Source organism: Castanea sativa, chromosome 1 (assembly GCF_040712315.1).
Source record: "Castanea sativa cultivar Marrone di Chiusa Pesio chromosome 1, ASM4071231v1".
Lineage (NCBI taxonomy): Eukaryota > Viridiplantae > Streptophyta > Magnoliopsida > Fagales > Fagaceae > Castanea > Castanea sativa.
In genome coordinates this window covers 10,475,959-10,487,087 of record NC_134013.1, presented here as the reverse complement: position 1 = coordinate 10,487,087, position 11,129 = coordinate 10,475,959, and the positions used below count along the sequence as shown (strand labels likewise).

Here is an 11,129-nt window from a genome sequence, read left to right as displayed (position 1 = left end):
CAATGTTTATTTTATTGAGTAAAGTTATAATCTTAGGTTACAACCAAATTTGTAGTTTAATATTATCATAGAACTATATATTCTAACATTAGGCATTTATACAATTAATTCGAATTTAGTAAGGATGGAGTGTAAAGCCCATGTTTTATATCATTCAATAAAAAATTGTTATATCAGCTTTTTACTTAAAACTCAATACATCCTACCGCATATAATAACATCTTAATAAACTCACAGTTAAAGTTAAATTTTCAAATAAATATTATAATTGATTGAGTGTGGATGTACCAATTCTTTAATATAATATGATGATATGACATGTTAAAATTAGAGGAGTAAAACTTGAACTTTACATCATATCCTTATTTAATTTAATATTTTATACAATTTGCCACGTCAAAAACATTAAAGCCTCAACAAATTAGTGGTCATATGTATTATTTTATTCCATTATATTATAAATACTAGACATTTATTATAATTGTGTTTATATATGGAACTATAAACGAATATATATATATATATATATTAAAATAATGATGTATACAATTATAAAACCTCAAAAACTCATGTCATGTATCACAATATTATAAGTACATTATTATAAATATTATATATGTGGCACAATTTTATGCAAATTATAATACTTGGAATTCTCTCATCTTCCTGTGTATGTGTTAAAAATACTTAGTATTCTTTAAAAAAAAGTAAATGCAAATTTATTGTGTTTAATTAGTAAAAAGAAATGTTATAGACAAACTATTTTACAAATCATTCTTATTAGAGAAAAAAATTATTGGTGTCTTGGCCAATAAGCAATTTTTATGAGACTGTCCACCATAAATTCAAAACCTATTCGGAAAAAAAAAAAAAAAAAAGGACTTATCCCACTTGAAAAGGATGACGATGATTGGTTTTAGTGGGTTTTATTTATTTTTTGACTAGACCCAATTCTTTTTTGAAGAGGACTTGACAGTTGACGCAACTGTTAGAAAGAGTTTGAGATTGTTTAATATTATTACTACCTCTGAGGACGTGCTTGGGTGTGAATTTAGAGATTTTTTTTTTTTTTCTGTAAAAGTTAATAATTTATATCTATTATAAATATTTTTTTTTTCAAACAAATAAAATTTATAAACTTTAGAGATAAGTAATAACTGTAAATTCTTTTTTGAATATGAAAGGAAAAAATTCTAAATTTTAAGAATTATCTTTTTGAATTTAAAATGAAATTTGTTATTTGACATTTATGACTTTATTTCTAAATAAAGTTATAATTTATTAATGAATATATTTTTGAATCATATAAAAGTCCAATTGAAAGAGGAAAATTCTCTTATATATAGTATAGATTATTATTGAATTAGTAGGGGATTGATGGATTCGGGTTAAAAGTTTTAGGACAAAATTTAGGTACAGTACATAAGATCCCCCTTTTAAAATTCAATCATGTGGTTACTTAATTAAAAAATACACTTTTATCCCATGTGAAAAAATCTACATGACAGAATCATAAGAGGGAGATCTAAGGAACAACACCTAAATACTATACTTAAGTCTTGCCCAAAGTTTTAAACATGTAAATTTTTTTTTTTGAGAAACAACATTTAAGAATTTGGGAATGACTTGCGCGTTACATTTTGACTATTTGAACCCAACTAATTATACATTCAGCTTGTTTAAGTACCCATATTATTCTTTCTCAAAAAAAGAAAGTACCCATATTATTAATTTTATCTTTTAAAATAATAGGGTTTCTATACAAATAAAAAAAGGTTAAGTATGCATCTCTTTCTCTCTTAAAAATATAATAAAAAAAATTATCAACATACTAGAGAAAATTGGCGTCAGATTATCAAAACCATGGATTGCCAAACCATGGATTCAATTACTTTCCTCAATCTTCATGTTGTCTCTGTCTCACATGATATTGCAACTTTGCAACAACGTACCCTTTCTTTCTTTTCAGTAGCTTTGTTTTTTTCCCTTTTGCTAAGTCACACCCCCCCTCAGCATTAATTTCCAACAGTCCGCGTCATCTCTCTCGCTTTTTAGTGACATCCAAGTAAGCAGCTCATGACCTTTTAGAATAATATCATTTTAAATATAAGGAGAAATTACGATTTACTCACATGTGATTTATCTTAAATTTAACTTACCTACCCGTAATTTTATTTTTGACACTTTACCCACATGTGCTTCATTATGTTACCATTCAGTTACCCACTCCATATTCTGCCGTTAGTCTAACAAGTTTTTTTATCAAAAACACAACTCACGAAAGATCAAACACGCCTCTAAAAAAAACACACTCTCACGCCTACAGTGCTCACCACTCCACTAGTGGATTTGAATGATTCCCCTTATGGTGTTCCCTTGAATCCTTCTCTGCACAATTGGCTCCCTTCCCACTATCCCAATTCTAGAAACGATTTCTTTTCCAACCACACTTCAGAATTTGATCCCTTTCCTTCGTCGGATGCACTCTCATATGAAATACAAATGTTTGTTTGTGTTTTAGGCCATAATAAACAAAAACAATTTACAAACCCAGCAAGCAATGGCAACAGAACCTGAAGTACTCGCCACTCCGCGCAACGCAACACATTCACCAATCACCACCACTCTCTTTTCCAGTCAGTCACCATTGCAAACAGACCCACAAAGAAGTTATTGTTCTTGCTCAACACAAAACAAAAATACACAAAGTGAAAGTCCCTCTGTCGGTGTCAACCACGTACCCTTCAGTCCAAGTTCTTGCTCAATACTCCAGATTTTTGTGCTCCATTATTATTATTAGTACTTCAAAAAGATTATCTCAAAATCCCCAATTGCCCAGTTGAAACCATCCCCAGCTGCACCCAATTCTTTGATTTTTCATCATAATATGGACTTTTGTAAGTTTGGGTATTTTGTAATGAATTTTTCTGAGCACAAGCACAGGTTCAACCACACTTCAGAATCTATTTAGTAACTACCGATCGAGAACCCTAGGTTTCAAAAACCAAAGGAATCTACCTACAATCGAATAAAGAGAGCATATGAGAGGACAAGAAAACCAAAACTTGAAGATGAACCTAGAACTCACCAGAAATAAGGAGATGGGTCAATACCCACAAATCAAAAATACTATTTGATGGAGTTGAACCCAGACGGTGCCTTGTCCATCCTCGGTGTAGTTGCATGATCAAACCCCAACTGGGTCTCAGTCCAATCTCTCAGGAAAGACGCATTGTAGCCTCTAGATCATTGTCTGGTGAGCACTGTAGGCGTGGGAGCGTGTTTTTTTGAGAGAAGTGTGTTTGATCTTTCGTGAGTTATGTTTTTGATAAGAAACTTGTTATAGTAACAGCAGAATATGAGGTGGGTAACAGAATGGTTATAGAGTGAAGCACAAGTGGGTAAAGTGTCAAAAATAAAACTACGGGTGGGTAAGTTAAATTTGAGGTAAATCACATGTGGATAAAGTGTAATTTCCCTAAATATAACTACCTAGAAAAAAAAAAAAATCTAAGTTTACTTTATAATATGTTTATTTAGGTTGTTTTCCTAAGCATCTTATGTAAAACAATTGAATCAAACAACATACTTACAGGTTATCATTTACAAGTGAAAAACATGGAAGCATGTCTGCCGGATTAACCACACCCAGGATTATGGTTCTTTGTAAATCGGATTAGTTTAAACTTAGTTGTTTTCTGTTAGAAATAATATATGCCGTACGTATGAGAATTGTTGATAATAATGATGATAATGACATTAAAACAAAAAATTATTATTACATGAAAAGAATGAGAGAAAGAGAAAGTGATGGGGAAGATTAACATGACACTGATTGCAGCTGACTAGAGAGAATCTGATGGGGACAACAAAAAAAAATTGTATTAATCAAACAAAGGGGCTTACTTTTGGCTTTAATTAAGAATCCAATGAGAGGGACATTTAGCTTTATTTACACGAGCATTGTTGTGAGAATTTTCCTTTTAATGCTCGGAGATATTTTTTTTTTTATATTTATTTTTTTTATGGAGTTTCAATCTATTACACTTACTTCTAATGGTTGTGTTTTTTATTATCAAACCAAGATATCAATTGATTTTTAGTATAGACAGAGATTGAATTTTAAATTTCTTATTTAACTATCAGAAATTTTATTAGTTAAACTAATTGGAACCCACAATATTCTGAATGATTCAACTAAGTTCTTAGCTATCCGTGAAGAAAGATAAGTAAAAAATTTTAATTTACATGCTACGATACCAATAAATTCCTGTTGTCTCGCAAGATGGAACAAGGCAACATTGTAAAAATCTCAAAACACCTTTTTAAGTTTTAAAGGGTTTGAACATGGGTGATGGGGCCAAGCCTAAAACATTCAACACAAATCTCATAAAGAATCATGAAGTAATAAAGTTGCAATTGAATCTCAGAGAAAAGGGAAAAGCACAAAGTGGTAATTTATGGGACCATTGCAATATTGGAGTCCATTGTGTTTTCAAGCTGTATACAATTGAGTTTATTATAATTACTGCTCAACCCAAAAATATGGATACCTTAACAACTCCTGAAAAAACAATACATTTCCTGTCTGACAGTGTTTTCATTAATGGTTCCATACTAATCACATAAAGTTTGTCTTCAAGGCTTGAACCATAAGGGAAAGACCAAAAAAACAAAATTTTGAATTCTCTTTTTATTCAAGGTTGAGAAAGAAAAGATTAAAATGGAAAATGGGCTTCAAGCTCAATTTTCACGAGAAATTAACTCCTCCATAGTATCTGTACATGAAGTGTATTTAATGTCTATAAGGATTGTTGTGAGATCAGCCCAACAACCCAAAGAGGCCCAATTGCACAAGATCCATAGGGAAAGGAAAGCCCAAGCCCAACCAAGGAAAGATCAAGGACTCCTCGGATAGGCATGGCCCGATCAATGTGTGTGGAATACAGTTGGGTTGAATGGTCAAACCACGTGGGGCTCCTTATGCCACCAAGGGCCCAAGATGGTTCAATACTGAAAAGCACCCCATAAATAGTCCAAATTCATTTTCATCTATTTCACAGTTGATGTACATGAGAAGCAAGCACCATATCTCCAAGATTGTCATCCTGCAAAAGAGTTAAAAAATCCATTGGGAAAGGCATCTGATGGTTGGATGAAACTCAACACGGATGGGTCTTCTATTGGCAATTCGGGAGTTGCTGGTAGTGGGGGTGTAGTTTGAGATGATGGTGGCAGATGGATAGCAAGATTTACTAGGGGCATTAGGCTAATAAGAAGTTTCGTGGCAAAGTTATGGGGCTTAGGGATGGATTAATGATGTGCTGCAATTTAAATATTTCATCTCTAGTAGTTGAACTTAATGCCAAAGCTATTATGGATGTTTTAGGTAACTTTATCCATGTGAATAATGTTATTTCCTCTATTTTGGATGATTGCAGGCTGTTGGCTTCCTATTTTCACCGGATTCAGTTTAAACACTGTTATAGGCAAGCAAACCAGTGTGCAGATAGCCTTACTAGGATGAGCTCTAGTCAGAATTTTGAGTTCACTTATTTTGAAAGTCTGCCTGTTGACATTGCTAATGCTTTCAAAAATGACCTTAATAGCATGTATTTTAACAGGCTCTTTGTAGTTTCTTAATTTTTGTAATGAATCTTCTTTTACCAAAGAAAAGAAGTAAGCACCATTTCCACATTAAATACCATTTACAGTCTAAAGTACTAACAATTACTCAGTATTAAATATTGAATGACCGTCTTTACAGTAGGGAGTGGCAAATCATGCCCTAACCCATCCTCTCTCACCTTGACAAAAAGGGGAGGAATGAGACCAAAAAATCTCCGCTCAGTCTCTCTTTCTTGGGGAGTAGAGATCTGAATTCCCTATAAATACCCCTTTCCCAAGCTTAGGGAAGGGAGAGAGACTTCTGAGCACTGAGCAACCATGTACCGAGCAAGGAGAGCAATCTAAAGAGTTCCATTTTTTTGTTGTTGCTCTGAATCGAGATTGTAATTCATGAGTTTCAAGTATGGTATGGTACATCCCAAGTCCTATAAAAATTGTATCGAGTGACATTTAACCCACTTCAGGGATAATTTAGAATTGCCACATAATCTTCTTTAGATTCCTCTAGATATACCTAGCATAAAACATTTGGCAGAACTAGTATGTAAACATAATAAAGAACTAAATGAGAGTCTAACTTCATCATACTATTATTCAGAGAAGCAAATAAGTCAACTGCATATTCTAGTAGAAAAACGATTAATGTTTGTAGTTATATATAGTTGAGTGAATAATTTAGATGCTGTTAATACTCATAATTCGCATTCTTGGAATACATTGGTAGCTGAATGCCTTTGACCTCAGGTGCTACTCAAGCAAGGTGTAAGTTGTGAGATCTGACCCTGCACCACTATGAAAATTAGACTGCCTAGGTCTCAGGCGTAAAGCAAATATGTGAGGATCTCCATTTGAGCATCCAATAACAGCACCATAATCTCCATTATCAACTAATCCATATTGTGGGTCTTCATTTCCTGCATCCTGAATAAAAGTAAAAAAGATCCTTCTATTAGTTCCAATTTGTTTCTCAAATTTTTAATTCCATAGATATGTATATGTGTGTGTAGCATGATGCTTACAATTTCATGTAGAAGATTTCTATGTATTTCTTTAGCATTCCTTAACTGCAATCAAGTGAAGAAGGGGAAAGAAGAAATCCTTTATCAAGCAAAACTCAAAAACACAATTAAGGTTCAATGAAATAGATAAGTAACCATATATATTGCCCTTTGGGTTTTACCTTTTTCTTGAAAGTTTCAGTTTGGTTACTAATCACCCGGTACTGTGGAAAACATAAAAACCAAGTTCATTAATTAATAAGCTTACAAGATAATTTAAAAAGCCTAGAAAAACCCTTGCTAATTTGTTAAGCACAACAAACACATACACACACACACACAAAACCCACAAACAAACATCCCTTATGCTGCTGGCCGCAACGTATTTCCAAGTAGATAATAGATACAAGATGGGGAATAAAATTAAGAAATTCCACAACATGCATTATGAGTAGGGCCTATTTAGAACTTTGGATGAGTTTATTTATTTGTTTTTATACAAGATAGAAATTTTACTCTAGCCTAATCTAAGTGTATAAGTGTGTGAAGCTCTCTTCTAAGGACTTGAACCTCGACCTTTACCCCCCACACCCTACAAATACTTAGATCTGTGGAGTGACCACCGCACCAAGAGTTTATTATGTTCATTGGTTTATTACGTTTTAAAGATAAGTTATGTTAAAGTAGGGTTTAAAAAGTTTAACCTAACCAAATAAATAAAATAAGCTAAAAAAATTTGGCTCTAATAAAGAAAAAGAAGTTTATAAAAAATATGTTGAATACTGAATACACATCTCTATTAAATGGGTTTATAGCTAAGAATGAAAACCATTGATAAAATAGAAAGATCTTACAATAAATCAAAACATGCGTAGCTTATTCCTCCCCCCTTTTTTTTAAGTGAGTTTCCACTACCAAGGAGAGGGAGAAAAGAGATTTGAACAAAATGTATGCATATTCATCAAATAAAACAGTAAAGGGAGTGCATTTCTTCTTCTTTTTCTTTTTTCTTTTTTCTTTTTTCTTTTTAATAAGTAGCAAAAGGTATGCATATTCATCACATTTTGGGCTCAAGTCCTTTCAAGTACAACGTTTATACATATCCATAGTAGTTAGTACCCCACAATAACTATAAAATCAAAGAGTTTCTATAGCAAAAAGCTTAAAGTTCCACAAATTTAAATTTCATCACAGCCAAAACATGCACCTAATGAAATCAAATGAATATGTAAAATAATAAAAATCATAACCATAACAATAAAGATAGCAGAAATTTAGCAAAATTTTTAATTAATGGTGGCCATAGATCCAACCTTGCGGTCGCGAATAACCTTGACAGCATTCTCCATGTCTTGCTCAAGAATATGTATTTTTTCCAAGCTTAGATCATTCGCAGATTCACCTCTCCTCTGCCTATCAATCAGAGTTTCAAAAATAAAAATCCTCCAATTAAATTCAAAATTTTACTAACACATTATCCCTATGAAAACTTTTTCATTTATTTGGTAAGTACTTCTATAAAAGTCCAATGCAATTGTCACATGCAGCTCACAAGATATAACAACACCCATAATCTATTACATATATACCTTATCTCCGTTCGAAGACTCCTATTCACCTCCTTCAGCTTCTTCAACTCTCTTTGCATTCTCTGCATCCATTACCATACTTCAACAAACCATTAACTAACACAAACACATATATAATATATATATAAGCTTGGGCAATCCAAAAATTTAGTTGGCCTAAATTAAAGACCCAATAGAACGTTGACTTGTATTGTGATCCTCCTCCCAGAACCAAGGATCTAAACATGTGCAAGAACTAGGTTATTGAACAAGATTCAATATCTTATTGATGGTTAGAGCAAAAGTTAAAAAGTTCATTTTTCTTCAAAGCCTTAGGCTGTAAAAAAAGTTTAAAAAGTTACTATTTTTTTCCTGATCTAATGACTACAGAGAAAAGTTAACTTTTTAACATTTTGTTTCAGTTGTGCATAGTTATTGCATCACATTTAAACCATTGCGTAAGATCTCAATCCCAAAACCAAGTTAAGCCCAGAAAAAAAAAAAAGGAAAAAAAAAAACAAACAAAAAACTTTTGAAGATAAAACATCTTCACGATTTGTTTTCTATGTTTTCAATGTTTTATACAACTAAAAACCTTTAACTACAAAAAAAATATTTTCCTATTATGTAGAAAACCAAGTCAAATTGAGAAATAAGAGGGTAAGTGTATTCAAGCAAAGTAGTCAAAACTAGGCATAACTATATATTTATATATGGTTTTCTTTTTTTTGAGAAACAAACACACACAGAGGAGAGTGAAATGAGTTCTAACACAAAGACACACTACAATTCCACTCAAAAATCATGTTAACTTTTAATATATATGGTTTTCTTTGTCTTAATTGCTTCTCTTTTTGGTTTAGTCGGGTAAGGAGGTGAAAGATCCACCTAAAACTCTACAGTTACTGTTTTTATTTCTGTTTTAAGGTATTCTAAGATAGTTCCTGGCTGTATTTATTTTTTAATCAATATATATATCATATTAATTTTTTATTTCAAAATTTTGATAGAAATTGTGGTAGATTGCGAGCACACGATATGTTTTTATTCTTTTCATAATCATTTTTACCTCAAAAAACTGTCAAATACTTCATGCGCCAATGGTTAGTAAGGACCAAAGGATCTATTCATTAAAAAAAAAAAAAAGAGACAAAAGCATCAACAACTAAGTTGTCAACTTGTTCATGGAGGGATTGCATTTCTGCTTACTCTTCTAACTTCTACTATAATTGTAGAAAATGGGTGGCTGGCCTAGGGCCAAGGCACCCAATTAAAAAGGTCATATCCTAGTAAAAATAAAGGCCCATCTTGTGAGCGAATAATCATTTTTTTAAAAGAAAAAGTTACATACCAAAAAAAAGGCCCTATCCCAATAATTATCTTGACATAAACAATTTTTCAAAAAAAATCAAAAGTGATAAAATGCTATTTTAGATTGATTAAATTAGTCATTTTATCAATTGAAAATGACATATTAACAAAATTTAAATACAAAAAATTAGTTAATAATTTTGCATCTCAAAAAAGTGAGATGCATTATTATTTTTTGCTGACAAGTGAGATGCATTTAAATACTATGATGCAAAATTTAAAATTTAATTTAATATTACCCCATTTGAAATTATCGGTATATATTAAACCGGCCTTGTTGCATAATATAGGCATTTTCATATTAAAATTCAGCTGTGTAACAAAGTAGGAGATTATTTTTTATATTGAAAATGAAAATGCTAAGTAATTTAACAGAAAATATACACACGATTTAGTTGAAATATATTAAGAAAAAATATTTTATATATTTTCTTTTATTTATGTTCTGTTAAAACTGCATATAGCTGTTAGTTTTATTTTTTATTTATATTAATTTAATCTTTAATCTTAATCTTAGTTTATTTATGTTTTGTTACTGTATGTATAAGTATAATATACAGTATATAGTTTGCAAGAGAACCTCATAGTTCGAGCTCCATATGTCTGTCTCCTTGGCCTTCTGGTACTCATCAATCAATTGCTTCGTTCTAAACCCCAAATTTTTTGCAACCATAAAAGAAAGAAAGAGAAAAAAAATTCAGGATCAAACTTGTTTGGAGAAATCCAGGTTTAATTTAACAAGTAGAAAAAAATTAAAAGACAAATAATAGTATTATAGAGAAAATAGACAACGTACGTGGTGGAAGGGCTAACATATTCTTGGACCTTGCCAGTGCTAGAGACCATAATAATAGAAACTTTAGCATCACACAGAACAGTGAGCTCGTTGGCCTTCTTGAACAAACCGTTCCTTCTTTTTGAGTACGTAACCTGCCTGTTCGTTGTGTTCTCTATCCTCTTGATCTGAATCTTTCCTCTTGACATCTCTCTCTGTTCCTTCTTTTCCTTTCTCTTAGCTTTCAAGATGTGAGAAAATAATGAACAAGAAGAAAGGAAAAGAAAGTGTGTGAATGAAGGGCATTGGTGAAAATATAAATAAATAAAACTTTATTGCCAAATTTGTGAAAAGCTTTAGAAGGAGTTGATAAAACAAGGTAATGTCTTTCCAGTTTGGTTTGGACTTAGGAACCCGCATTCCGATGTGGGACCATCATTAGTTTCGATCCGTCACGGAACCATGGTTCCCCGTTTTGAGACTTTGTACTTTGCTTTGGTTTGGTTTTTGATTGATTCCGTTGTGTTTTGAATGTGACCACTGACAAGACCTGCGGGGATATATACATGGAAGAACATGTTCTTGTTCAGTTGTTCCGTTCATTTAACCTGCCTTTTTGTTTGGAATTTTGCATTCCTTACTTCACAATTCACATGCAACTATGACCCAACTTTGTGTTGAGGAAAATAATGACCTATTTTGTAAGGGATTTTTAGTATTATTGTTTAAGTGTTGTGAAAATATATATAAGTTAAAAAATATTGTGAAAACACGTGTTGTAGTATTTAA

The 11,129-nt window shown here is 31.9% G+C and overlaps 1 protein-coding gene across 2 annotated transcripts; it reads right to left on the bottom strand.

Annotated features, from left to right (window-relative positions):
* Positions 1 to 6,231: 6,231 nt before the first annotated feature.
* LOC142622837 (agamous-like MADS-box protein AP3) lies at positions 6,232 to 10,631 on the bottom strand. Of its 2 annotated transcripts, XM_075796394.1 has the most exons (7): positions 10,362 to 10,631; positions 10,146 to 10,212; positions 8,216 to 8,277; positions 7,940 to 8,039; positions 6,809 to 6,850; positions 6,648 to 6,692; positions 6,232 to 6,549 (listed from the first exon to the last, which is right to left on the bottom strand). In XM_075796394.1, the coding sequence occupies exons 1-7, from the start codon at positions 10,547 to 10,549 to the stop codon at positions 6,376 to 6,378; spliced, it is 678 nt and encodes a 225-aa protein (XP_075652509.1). In that variant the 5' UTR covers positions 10,550 to 10,631; the 3' UTR covers positions 6,232 to 6,375. The 2 variants fall into 2 exon arrangements, with proteins under 2 accessions (XP_075652509.1, XP_075652510.1); XM_075796395.1 differs by lacking the exons at positions 6,648 to 6,692; positions 6,809 to 6,850 and having other exon boundaries at positions 10,362 to 10,620.
* Between the last annotated feature and the right edge of the window lie 498 nt (positions 10,632 to 11,129).

Bases quoted from the DNA above. Each gene is read 5' to 3' on its own strand.
- LOC142622837 (XM_075796394.1), bottom strand. From the start codon at position 10,549: ATGTCAAGAGGAAAGATTCAGATCAAGAGGATAGAGAACACAACGAAC. The intron at 6,851-7,939 runs GTTGGATCTATG...TGTTTTCCACAG, and splicing joins AGGTTATTCGCGACCGCAAG to TACCGGGTGATTAGTAACCA. The intron at 6,693-6,808 runs GTAAAACCCAAA...ACTTGATTGCAG, and splicing joins CTGAAACTTTCAAGAAAAAG to TTAAGGAATGCTAAAGAAAT.